Source organism: Durio zibethinus, chromosome 1, assembly GCF_047325235.1.
Source record: "Durio zibethinus cultivar Kanyao isolate XHJ-2024 chromosome 1, ASM4732523v1, whole genome shotgun sequence".
Taxonomy (NCBI): Eukaryota; Viridiplantae; Streptophyta; class Magnoliopsida; order Malvales; family Malvaceae; genus Durio; species Durio zibethinus.
Window position 1 is genome coordinate 815,285 of NC_143162.1, and position 14,052 is coordinate 829,336.

At 29.7% G+C, this 14,052-nt stretch overlaps 1 protein-coding gene across 3 annotated transcripts in view; it reads right to left on the minus strand.

Moving 5' to 3' along the window:
* Window positions 1-5,161, minus strand: part of LOC149520230 (insulin-degrading enzyme-like 1, peroxisomal) — a 55,423-nt gene extending 50,262 nt beyond the window's left edge. For all 3 annotated transcript variants that reach the window (XM_089754521.1, XM_089754552.1, XM_089754606.1), the window contains exons 1-6: window positions 4,910-5,161; window positions 4,734-4,809; window positions 3,065-3,132; window positions 2,590-2,681; window positions 2,409-2,482; window positions 2,261-2,304 (exon numbers count right to left, since the gene is read on the minus strand). In XM_089754521.1, the coding sequence (XP_089610647.1) occupies window positions 2,261-2,304; window positions 2,409-2,482; window positions 2,590-2,681; window positions 3,065-3,132; window positions 4,734-4,809; window positions 4,910-5,038 (483 nt within the window). In that variant the 5' untranslated portion in view covers window positions 5,039-5,161. The remainder of the gene's footprint in view (window positions 1-2,260; window positions 2,305-2,408; window positions 2,483-2,589; window positions 2,682-3,064; window positions 3,133-4,733; window positions 4,810-4,909) is intronic.
* Window positions 5,162-14,052: the final 8,891 nt, after the last annotated feature.

Sequence of the window (14,052 nt, forward strand, 5' to 3'; positions counted from 1 at the left end):
TTTGAACCTTTTTAAAAGGACATCTTATGACATCTATGGAGGTTTAAAAGATGTGTCCTCAATAAGTTAAAAAAAAAAAAGCAAAGTGTTTGGTTAATTACCACCATTTTGAAGAGATATATCTCTTGAGAAAGATCTCTATAAATATGTAAGATGGAGATCATTGCAAAACACATCAAATTAGCTCTATTACAATCCTCTCTTTTCTTTCTTTTCATCGAATTTGGGATAATTGAAAATTGAAGAATTTGGAGAAAAAATGAAGGGTACTCAATTTCCTCCTCTATTTTAATTTAAATAATATCCAAATAAGGTAAAGGTTCCCATTTTTCCCAATTTTCTTTTCCTTTCCCTCCCCTCCTTCAATCTAAATATAGTTTAGAAGAAAGTGGCATTTGCAGTATATGCTTCAAAACTATTTCTCTGTTCCTTAATTTGGTTCTTGCACCCACCGAAAACAACAATTTTCTCTTTAAAACCTAATCTTTGATCACATAAATCTCAAGACTCAAACTTTCTACCTAAATTGAATAACTTTCCTTGTTAAGTTTCACGTTCACTTACGAATTCTTCCATTTGTTAATCTTGTGAAAACTTTCTTTTCCCTTTTTGAGTGTTTTGTTATGGTGTTAGAACTTCATTTTAATTTATTGCACAATACTATGAAGCAAAATTTGTAGCTAAATCGCTTTATTAGCTTTTGTACTTCATTGGTACTCTATTTTGGATGCATTAGAAGTGGAGAAATTGCATAAAAGAGAAAAAGGTATTCGGGAGAAGTAGATCACATGATTCTCACTGGACTTGTCCATAGGTCTAGCAGCCCGTTAGCTCACCAGCCCGATGCGGTTCGGTCTTGATAACAATTATCAAGCCCATATCTCGTAAAGTCTAAGTCATTATTTAATTAATAAAAAATATTTTTATTTAATTTTAATTTTAAAATATATTTAAAAAATACTATAATAGTAATATAAACATATTTTTTATTATTTTAATATTTTTTAAATAGTACTAGGCCTAAACGGTGGGCTCGGGTGGACCAAACCTGAGCATAATTTTAGCATTTAGAGGAGCAAATGACTAGACTCAATGCATACAACAATAACAACAAATTAAGTTTTATATCTTATAATTTTAGGATTGTCTGAAAAGACGAAAAAAAATAATGTTAGGTCATACTTTCAGATTTTTTGCACTACTCATTTTTATAAAAGAAAAAACAACATTTTCATTTATTTTCTCAACCTTTATATTTTTTTCTTATTATTTATATCTACATCTTTCGTGTTTTATCTCTAAAAGTTTAGTTTCTCCAAATCCAAAAACTTAGTTCTCTTAATTGGTGTATAGGCCTACCCAACTCAAAACATAGACACCTCTAATTCTTACATTAAAAGTGTTTACCCAATACTAATGAAAATAATATACATGAATAATGTTTATGATAGTTAAGTGTCAAATTTTAAAATTTAGAGTTAAATTTATTTTGCCTTTTTTTTATGTAAATTTTTATTTATTTGGTTCAGCATCTCTTTTTGTCTTCTCAAAAATTAAAAAGATACATGTTCACCCAACAACCATAAAACTTTTAATATGTTAGTGTTCTTTTTAATGAAATAATTCAATCAGTTATTAATTATAGTTTTCATAAATAAAGTAAATACAAGTAAAGTTTTTAAAGAAAACCGGTTATATGAAAACTAAATCAAATTAAGAATTAAAACTGATATATTGATATAATTTATTGGATAAATTATGTAAAAAATTATACACTAAAGGTGGCCATTGGTTAAGTCAAGCCTACTTGTCAAGTTCCAGTGCGACTTGGTCAATCCATTTTTATTTTCATTTTATTATTAAAAATAATAAAATATTATTTAATATTTTAAAACATATTTTAAAATTAAATTAAAATATATTATTTATTAATAAAATAATTTAATCAAAACGGAGTAAACTTGATTTAGGTATAAAAACTTAAGCCTAAACCCAATTGAAATTTTGGATATTCAACTTATAATCAGTTGCTATTAAAGAGAGATTTTTATTATATTTAAAATTTCAAAACATTACAAATTTAACCAATATAAGATTTATTTTATCACCAACTTTAACAAATCTAGACATGGAATCTGAAACGCAATAAACCAACAAAAAAATTCAGTGTAGCACTAATTTTGAATTAGTATATTGACATTCGGCATTAATTCATTAATTGGTGGCAACAAATGATTCAAGAACAAAGTAAAACTAATACCTGATACAATCTACGCGAGTCAGACAACAAGTTAAGTTGGTATACTGGAGAGAGAGAGAGAGAGAGAGAGAGAGAGATGAGTTATGGTCCAACAATACTAGCAAGAAAGCATTGTATTAAACCAAAAACGAAGAGCAAACGAGCTCACCAGACTCGATAGTTTTAATTACCCTCACGGTAGCTTCAGATGGCATTAATGGTTTGATTAAGAACTGGGAAAACCTGAATAATATTGTACCAAAAAGAACAAGCTGAATAGTATAATAAATAAACATTTAATGAAAATAACATCTATGGAAACTGAAAAAAAAAAAAAATACAACACATACCGTTCCAAAGCTTCTTCAAAACTGTCATTGTTGATGTCAAAATAATAGCTAGTCCAATCACAACCCATAGAGCTATTTTGGTGGCCTCCATGCTAAATAGCAGAAAAAATACACTAAGTTTAAATCTACAAAAAATATTTTAAATTAATCTATTTAAATTTTATTGTACGAGTTGGACTTTTGGACCATTAACATAAAATAATTAAATAGTCATGTTCTTAGATTTTCATTTTATTTCCCATTTGTTTAAACCTTTAGTAAGTTTAAAACTTTTTCTTTTTTAACTTTATGATAGAGAGCAAGAACATAACCAAATGAAAATTATTTACTAAGTCTGTATTTTTATTTTTATTAAGATAACCAACGATCACTGACTTGTATAGCATAAAATCTAAGACGGCAAGTATCTCAACAACATTCTAATTTGACTACAATAACATCTACAGGAACATAGTACATTTAAGACGAATAATACCTCACTAACGTACTTGGAGAAACTATCCTCCGAAGGATATTTTTCACTAGCATAATCAAGCACGTACACTATAATACAACAAGACAGAAAGAAACATATTCAATACAAAAGAAAATTATTCAATTGCTCAAATGAAGTCATAATACTCCCTCACATACCAGAAAAAATCCGAAAATCAAATCAAATTTGACTATGAAAATATAGCATAATCCTAAGTAATACCTAAATATGTTACGTTTACTATATTTATTATCTACAGATAAATTTTAATGAAGTCATGTTTTGCAAAACTTAGGTTTGATCTTGTGTTGTTGTCTCTATTTAGCAATATTAAATCATATTTGGTGCGCAAAATATATTTTCTGGGTTTAGCGTTGCATTAATTAGGGATTTTGGTGGGTATGTACATATTTGCCATTTGCTTTAAAATTATAAATAAAAAATATATATTTATAATATATTTTATATGAAGAATATATTTTAAATATAAGAAGTATTATAATTAATATAAATTAATTCAAGCAATTTGGTTTAAAAATGTAAACGAATAAAATGAAGAATAGATTGGATTCGATTTTTATTTGTTTATTAAGTTTAACATAAGATTACGAACAGCATTTCATAATTAATTAATTAACAAATAGATAAAAAAAAAACATAACAATTTTGTTCATGTTCAATTTATTTAAATGTAAATAACAAAGCATTCAATAAACAATTCATGAACATGTGAGTATGTTCGGTTTATATTCATTTATTAAATTTAATAAATAATTACAAAAAATATTTCATAATTCATTAATTAAATAAACATGTCACAAATATAATAAAATTTGTGCATATTCAATCCGTAAATAACAAAACGTTCGATAAATAATTAGTGAATATGTGAACATGTTCAGTTTATATTCATTTGTTAAGTTTAATAAATAATTATAAAAAATATTTTATAATTCGTTAATTAAATGAATAGATCACAAATATAATAAAATTTGTTCATATTTTTACATTCTAATTCAGTTATCAATTTTAAAAATAAAAAACTTGAACAAAAACCGAATAAATCAAATGAAATCTGAAATCGAATTTATCCACCCTATAAACCAGATGAAATCGATTTTAGTCAATTTTTTCCATTTGCCTAGATTTATGTTCACCTCTTATCAGATATCTTTTATTAAGGAACTGGACCTCAAACCCAAAGACTAGTTTATTCAAGAGATCAGTAGAAGGATCACAACTCACAACGCTCCCTTCCCTTTAGCAGTAGAAACGTAACACGTGCGTGATAAACGACAAAGATTAAAAATAATTGTAATTCATAATATGTGAGTGATCAAAACAAAATTTTCTATAAACTTGAGTGATCAATATTGCTGCAATTTACTTGTAATATTTTATAATAATTTTCTGAAAATTTTTAAACGAAATACAATATTCTAAAATTTGCGCTTCTTAATTATTTCAGCGTAAGAAGGCACCTAATTGTTAAAATTTGAAATTCCAATTGAAAATTCTATTTGAATCTTGAGAGAGTAGAGTAAAATTTACAGGGTAGAAGATAACTAACTCCTGTTATAGAACTAGAAAATCATGGATAAAAAAAAAAAACTATACAGAAACTGAATTCTTTTTAGAAGAAAAATGAAGGATACAGATATATACGTACTAAGAAAATAGGCAAGGCCCTCGAGGCCATCAGGATCGGAGAAGTTACCGACGCTAACAAGCATACATGCAGCAGACTGAAACATGAAAAGTGAAAATCAGAATTTCGGGGATAGATTACTAAAATTTTGATAGAACAGAAAAGTAAGAAAGGGCCGTGGCATGGGATTGTCTTGCCTTGTCGGTGTCGGGATCGCTGACCAGGAGAACTTGGAGGGAGTTTCCTAGGACGATCCTCCTGTATTTTCTCTTGTCTGTTTGAGGCTTTACTATAACTACCTCCTCGTTTTCTATCCCATTAGCCATTTTTCAGCTCGGTCGAAAGAGAAAGAGAAATTTATTTTTATCTTTCTGCCGCTTGAAAGATAAAGTGTAAAACAGAGTAGATTTTCAATACTTTGAGAAGAATAATTTCATCTTTAAGTTGTCTTAATTATAGGTTGTGGTTTGGCCAATGAGTGACAAGGAGGAGGCACTATTTTTTTTAGGTTCTAGCCATTTAAATTAAGTTTCACTACAAGTTTGGTTTAATTTTATGTTAAATTTTCTTAATTATATTATAGTTTATTAATTGATTTATTTGTTCAATTAATCACTGAATTTTTACATAGATATAATACTTGATTATGATTATAACTGGTATTTATAATTTTATCAAAAAATTATAAGTTGGAGTGTTTAAATTTTATATAACAACAATAAACTAAATCTTATATTTCATAACTTTGAGATCGACTGTATAAAAGATCAAAAAGAAATCATGTTAGGTTATAGTTTTAAATTTTTTTATATCATTTATTTCTATTGTAGACACAAAATTTGTCTGAGTCTCAGTTTAAGTCTATGGATTTTATCAAACTCATGAGCCAAAGTCTAATTTCTCTTTTAGGCCCAAGTCCGTTGTTTTTGTTTCATTTTTATTTTTATATTAATTCTTCATATATTAATTTATTAATTAAACAAAAAATACAACAAAAACAAACAAAAAAAAATAAAACAAATACAAAAATACAAAAAAAAAAAAGTAGGGGGCTAGTGCCAATAGGTGTCGTGCATAGCACCACTATCACCAGCATATCCAGCCACCCTTATAGCCTCTTGACCACCGCCATGCTCTTTAGACCAGCCACCCCCTACAATTGGCCCAAGCTATACCTCTAGCCACCTTCTAGATCACCCATTATCCTGGACATAGACCCAGCCCTATAAAGCACCCATTTTCCTCCATTTTTAGCTTTTTCGGACACATAAAAAAACATAGACAAATACATAAATACCTTGCTCTCAGATACCCAGTAACCCCAAGTCTCCATTGCCTAGAAACCTCAAGCTCTCATGCCCAAACAATCTAGTCCCTGCATGCCCAAAAGCCCAAGCCTCCATGCACTTTGTCAAGTACCTTCAACCCTAGCCTAGCCCCAGACGACACACCCAAAGAGCCGAGCACCTATCAAAAAAAAATAATAATCCTCCCTATATAGAGGAACTTTAGCGCCAAAGCCCTCCTACAACAAAAAAAAAAAAGAAGAGATAACCATTTTAAGTTTTCTAAAAAAAAAAGAACTCAGAAACTTTAAACCTTGATCTACGCTGATCAGGGCTATTTCTCATAAAAAGGAGATCAAGTCTGAAAAATGAACATTAAGGATAATTTTTAAAGTTTTTTGATATTTTTTAATCACCGACAACTACCAGCAGTGAACAACGATTGGTGGCACATAGCTGTTTTATTGGTTTCTAGCCGACAAAAGTTTAGAGAAAAAAAAGATTTTTTTTAAAGGGAAGAAGAAAATGAGCTAAAAAAAGAGACTTTTATATAGAAGACTACAAAGCAAAACGACATCGTTTTCGGCCAAGGAATATCTGTACGTGAATCTGAACCTGACCCAGGATCCGTGCAACCCGACCTGACAACCCGTCCTTCAATCAGCCCCGAATCGGTTCAATTGAACCACACACCAAACTACCACTCATCCGATTCAACCGAACTGCTCGTCGAATCGACCCTTTTCTCAGTCCAATCGAATCAGCGTTGACCAGACCGATTACCTATCTGATTCAGGTAAATTTTAATATTATAATATTTATATCATTTTTAACTTTATTATTATTGTTATTTATACATGTTTTAAAATTTTTAGAATTTATTAGAATAAACATTTATTGTTTTACAATAATAATTAATAATAATAATAATATTAAATTACAATGACAACAATAATAAAAAAATGATTTCCAAACTTTGTTTTTATTAAGAATAATAACCTAAATATTAAATAATAATAATAATATAAAAAATGATTATAAAATAAATTCGCAATAAGAAAATTCTCCCTGCCTAGATGTTAAGGGAACTTAATCATGCTTTAAATAATAATAATTTCACCTAAATGTTGAAAAATTATTATTATATAAAAAAACAAAAAAAAAAAAACAACAACATTAAATAAATTAGTAATTTCATTAATAATAAGTTATTATAAAAAGAAAATATATGCAATTTTTTGTCGTAATGATTTTGGGACCGTCAGACGTAAAAGACTTTTAAAATTGAGAAAAATAAAAGGGGAGAGTCGCCACTAATCTTTGTTAGGGTGTGATCGGCCACCCAAAAGTTTATCCTTTTAATAAAACTATAAAAACGGGTTTAAAGTTTATCAAAAAGATAAATTTCGATCTATGAAAAATCAGGTTGAATCCGGGAGTCGGTTACGCGTGAGGAAGGATTAACACCCCCACAACGCCTATAAATTGATACCATTTAATTACGTGCTATTTTCGATGTTGGATAAAAATGGTTTTAATTTGAAATTTAACACTAATTCCCTTCATTTGGAAAAATAAATTTTGCTAAAAATTTTTATTTAAAACTATTGAAAAAATCTTTAAGTTAAAGAATTATCTTAAAATTTTCTCACATCTAGGCAGAATTTAAAATAACTCTTTTTGTTTAAGATTTAACATAATAATCCTTAAAATGAAATAACAATCTTTATAGAAAATAATTGTTAGTGACTTTCCAACATCTAGGCAGAGTACCAAGAATTATTTCTTTTGGAATGTTATTTTTATTTTATTTTATAATATCATAAAAAAGAATTTTAAGTATTATTCTTTTTTTTATTATAAAATATTATATCATCAAGTGGTAAATAAAAATTAAAGACAAAATAGTGCAAATAATTAATGATAATAACATGCTAACGTATGTATGCAAATGAATATTATGTAAAATGAGATGCAATTTAATAGTTAGATTCTTAAGTATAATGAGACCACCCGACTCTCTAACATCTAGGTAGAGCTTACGTGCGATTGTTTATATTTAAGATCTCAATTTACTGTTATACTCTTTATTTATTAATCTTATTATTAATGCGAATTAAGAAATCGTGTGAAAAGACTTAACGAAGTAAAATTTTCTAAATACCCCATCATCTAGGCGGCATTCGGGAACAAACTGCTTCAAATAGAATTTTCACACTTGTCCTTAGGATTTTTAGGATTTTGGATTTTAAGATTTTAGATTTTAGAGGGTTTTGGATTTTAGGGGTTTAGATTTTAGGGGTTTGGATTTTAGGGGGTTTTAGAAACTTAATATTTTGAAAATTAAAAATTAGTGTTTAAGGTTTCATTTTTAAGAAAATACGAACATCTCTAAAAATCTTCAACATCTAGGCGGATTTTTGAAGCAAGTTCAATTTTAATGATTTTTGAAAATTAATTTAAAAATTTTTTATATTTTTTTTATGAAAATTTATTAATAATAATTCTTCAACATCTAGGCGAAATTATTTCTTTAGAAAAATATTTTTTATTCCCTCCAACATCTAGGCAAGGAAAAAAATAATAATAATAATTATTTTTTGAGCATTTTTAATATATATTTTTAATCGTTTTCATTTTTTTATTATTAAAGCAATGAGACATTTATTCTAACAAATTTAGAAATTTATCATGCAAGAATAAATAAAACAAACTCAAAATAACAAAAATAATAATATAAAAAAAATTCCAAAATTCAAAAAAAAAAGTTTTTTTACCTGAACCGGACCGGCCAACGGTCCGGTCAATGCTGGTCTGGATCGGTCTGCGATTCGTCAGTGGTTCAGACCGGTTCACTGGCAGTTTGTTTGGACCGGTTCAAGGTTGGCTGAAGCGGGTTACGGGTCAGCTTGCGTAGATCTCGGGTTGGATCCAGGTCCACGCACGGATCTTCATTAGTTAAAATGACTTTGTTTTGGGTCTTCCCCTAAACGACGTCGTTTTGAGTTTTGCTTTCCTATATATAGCTAAAGATATTTTTTTGGTTTATTATTTTCTGTTTCAAAAAAAAAAAAGAGAGAGAGAGTTTTGGAAGAGAGCTCCGGGCTCTCACTGTTCGATCGTCGAACCATCGTGCCGACCGCCACCTGGGTCACCATCGGCGGTGGTCATCGGTGATCGAAAAAGCATCAAAAAGTCACCAAAAATTTCTCTCGACGTTTTTTTTCCAGTCCGACCTTCGTTTGGCCTGAAAGTGCCTTGACAGTCGTGAATCGGTCTTCGAAGTTTTTGATCTCTCTTTTTTTTTTCTTTTTTTTGGGATGGTTTAAACTGATGATTTCTCCTTCTTGTTTCAAGTGGTTGTGGCACTAAGGTTCCTCCTTGCGGGGATGACTGTGTTTGTTTTTTTGTGTAGATCTATTTCATTTTTAGTTTGGGTATTTTGGGGGGTGTTTGGGGTTGTTGAAGGAAGAGGCTTTGAGGTTTTGAGGGTCTGTTCGAAGGTTTTCGAGAGGGGTCTTTTCCTTGTCTGAGCGTTTTTCGAAAAGGGGGGTCTAAGAGAGTTTTTTGAGAGGGGGTCTGAGATAGTGTAAGGGAAGAAGTTGAGAGTTTTTAAGGGGTTCAAAAGGAGATCTGGGTGGCTATAGGGTGGCTATAGGTGGGCTGAATAGAGGGCTGTAGGGTGACTAGTCGAGGGCGACAACAAAAGGCTGTAGGGTGGTTGGTTGGGGGTGGCAGCAGCACTAGCCACCCTACTTTTTATTTTTTTATATTTTTATATAATTAATAATTATTTTTAAAATTATTATTATTATTATTAAAATTATTAATATTATACTGAAATGAAAACAGTAGACCCAAATAAAATCGATGTCTACAGCTGTCCTTCTTTGCACATTATTGAGAATCAAGAATAGGGTAAAGACAAAGACAACAATTTTGTTTGAAAGCAAATCGTGATTGATTTTTAAAAAAAAAAAACACAAAACGATTGGAATGACACCGTAAGTTGAAAAATAATAAATCGATCGAGATAACATCGCGAATCGAATTTATGTCTGGAGGTCTTACAGAATCGACTGGGATAACTCCGTAAATCGAAAGATGAAGAATCAATCGAGATAATATCATGAATCGAAATTATGCCCAGAGGTCTTACAAATCTCAAAATCTTTGAATGCTACTTATAATCAGAGGCAATGAAATTTTAAAATTTGAAAATCTTTTAATCTTGAAAGTCATGCGCAGAGGCTTTTAGAGATTATGCCCGGAAGTCTTACAAATCTCAAAATCTTTGAATGCTTCTCATAATCGGAGGCAATGAAACTTTAAAAATTTGAAATTCTTTTAATCTTGAAAGTTGTGTGCAAAGGCTTTTAGAGATTATGCTCGGAGGTCTTACGAATCTCAAAATCTTTGAATGCTCTTCATAATCAGAGGCAATGAAACTTTAAAAATTTTAAAATATTTTAAAACATAGCTTTCGCCTGATCAGAGATTTTTGAGACTCTAAAGGTCTTTTTTGATGAAGGTTCCCTCTAAACAGAGGCTTTGAAATCTTGATTAAAATTGGTTCCTCTTAAATAGAGGCTTTGAAATCTTGATTGAGAACGGTTCCTCTTAAACAGAGACTTTAAAACTTTAAAAACATGCCCTTTTTTTTTCTTTTTTTTTTGTTTTTAATACTTACAAAGTTGATAAATGCAAACATGATACAAATGTCTATTCTCATCAAATGATGCTAACGGAAATGTTGATGCAAATGTCAATGCCTACGTAAGAATGCAAATGCTTGATACATTTGACTTTTTCATAATGCAAATGACAATGACTTTTTCATGTAGATGCCCTTACAAATACCTTTTCTTAGAATACAGATGCCATGATGCAAATGTAAATTCTTCTTATGGTGTGAATGCAAATGTTTTATACAAATGCCAATGCAAGTGATGCAAATACGAATGTCTTTCTTGTGATGCAAATGCAAGTGATGCAAATGCAAAGACTCTTCTTGCCCCCCATTTTTTTTTTTGAAAAATTTTTGTTTAAATTTTCATTGTTTTATTCAGTATTATGTGCAAAATGCTCAAATAATCTTGAAAATTTTCAAAAGTGATCAAAAATTGCCCCACATAAAGTATCTTTGCAATTTAATGAAAAAAGTTAAAACTCAAGACTTTTGAATCTTTTGAAAATTGATGATTACTATTTGGAAGGCTCATGGGTGAGGCAATTGACAATTCAATTTTTTTCACTGGTGGTATATCTCATGTAAAGCTCGACGAGGGTTGCAAGGATTTCTCTTGGGCTCACAAAAGAGACAAATTTTTAAAACACTTTTTTTATTGCAAATGTGATACTTTAATGTGAGTCAAAACTAGCCATTACTTTTCAAACAAGATTTGAGAAGAAGATAAGGCTATTTTTTTTTTAAAGGAAGGTCTTTAATGGGTATTGGTCTTTCAAAAAGCTTTGCATCGAGATTTTTTTTTTTAATTTCGGATAGAACCTTGAAACTCTGAAATTCATTATGAGGCCTCAAAAATGACTTTAGTTCTAAACTGCCCTTTTTGAGTTTTCACCTTAGAGCTATATTTTTTTTATCAATGAAGAATTCAACAAGTATATACAAATTCAAGGATATTCTCTTCAATCCAAGTATCCATATTTGATCAAAATGGGCTTTTCAAGGTATGTAATGTAGGCTGAAGTTAAGGGTTATGAAAGAATGGATAAATAGGCTCAAAATATGTTATTCAGGGTGATTAGGCCACGGATCCTGATGAGCATTCTCTAACTTTTTTCTTTTACCCAGTTTTTTTGGAGCATTTGGCTTTAATTTCAACAACTTTACTCATCATTTTTTTTTTTTTGCCTTGAATTCTCATTTTCAAGGTACATATTTTTTCTTTTTTTTTCTTGTTTTTTGATTTGATTTTTTTTTTAATTCTAATTGAAGCTTCAGATTCTTATCTCTAAGGTTTCTTTGTTTTGCCTTAGAAATACTTAACTTCATCTTTGGCTGTTCACTTTCTTGAATCTTGAAATTTCAATTAAAGCCTTGTTCACTTTTTACCCCAAACTTTCACCTCCGAAGGGCATGTTAGATGCTTTCAATATCGGATACTTTTATTGAAGTTAATCTTGAATGTATCCTGATTTTTCTCCTAATGTAGAAAATGATCCTTGGCTAGGGTTTATTTTGGAACAAAAAATTTAATAGGCTCAAATGGGTAACAAATGAATAATTTTTATGTATGAGAACGATAGAGAAAGATGGAGAAAGATGACCATTCATCATTTCAAACATAATCACTTGGCTAGATGAGCAAATCATTGAATATGTCCCTTTTGTTTGTTTTTTTCTCTTTTACTTTTTTTTTATGCCCCATCCTTTTTTTACTTAAGGTTTTAATAACGATTAAGTGATATAGAATTGATCGCATAGTTCAGAAAGGCTCTTTGGGCTTTAAAAATTTTTGGCATTTTCTTGGTGAATGGAAAAGACAAGGTATAAAGGTATGAAATAAATTGTCTTAGACAGAAAGGGATTCTTTTTTTTTTCTTTTTCTTAATGTGCCTTAAGACATGGAACAAAGGTTATTTTAGAAAAAGGCTTAAGCATTTTTGTGTTTATGGTCATAGCAAAATTTTGACACATATTGAATTATCAATTGAAAATTTTGAAAGAGTATATGATTTTTGAAATTCAAAACAAACTTTCAAAATTAATCTCTTTTGTTCTTTGCCCAAGAAAAGATTATTGATCCTTTAAAGTCTGAACTCAAACTCACATTCCCTGAAAGATTGTGGTTGATGAGTCCAATCATTTGAGTGATTATGGTCATGAAAGTATTCGAAAGGGTGTGAAAGTATTTGATGAGCTTTTTCTTAATAGTAATCACCATTTTTTTTAAAAATCCTTCCATTTTAATTGCAAAATAAAACTTTTTTTTCTCTTTTTTCTTTTTTTTTAATTTTTTTTAAAAGTTACTTATGTGAGACTTTTATTCAAACAAATGCATAAAGAGAAAATTTCATGAAAAAGATCCAAAGTATTCAATTCTTTCAAAATAAGTTAAATAACTCCTAGGGACACTATGCATATGTCATACATAAAAAAATCATCCTATCTTGATTTTTAAAATTTGACACCTCCCTCTTCATCTCAACTTCTCACATTTGACAATTAGATGGAGTTAACAACTTTTATTGTTCTATTACCTCTGGGGTCAGAATACCATTCTTGATAAGATCTTCAATCTTTTCTTTCAACTGCCTGTATTTTTTAGTTGAATGGCTAATTGCCCCCATATAATAATCATACTTGGCATTGGGATCATAACTTCTTGTTGATGGATTTGATGTTATTTTTAGAGGCACAAAAGTGAGATATCGACCTTTTATTAGCAAAAGTAAAAGGTGAGAAATAGAGATGGATAATTTTTCTTGATCATTCTTTAGTCTCTTTCGATTCTTTATCAATCGGATGGTGGATTCAAATGTAGGAACAAGATCATGAATGACCATTTGAGGATGGAAATTTGCTTGAAAGCCCAAATGCTAGCTTGGTTGGCAAAGATGTGGATTTTGAAAGATATGGCTTATGACAGGGTGATGAGATTGATAAGCAAGATAAAGATTGTACGGGATCAAGCTATTAGGTAGATGCCCCTCTATTGTGATTGCTTGTATCTTTCTTTTATTCTGTTCTGATGTACTTTCCTTTTCAATATCTGTCGTATCTTTTAACTTAATCCTGTCACTCTTGATTGTATTTTTTATAATTTCACTAGAAATTATCATGTTCGAAAAGTTTTTGAAGATATTCCCAATCATTGTTTCATAATAAGGAGTGTCTAAAAAATTGACAAATAGAGCAGTAATTTTTTTCTCTGACAAGGGTGGTTGTACTTGAGCTGCTATGTCTCTCCATCTATGTGCATATTCTTTGAATGTTTCAGTTGATCTTTTTTTCATGTTTTGCAAGGACAACCTATCTGGCACCAAATCTTCAACATGCTCGTATTGTGCTAGGAATGTCCTAGCCAATT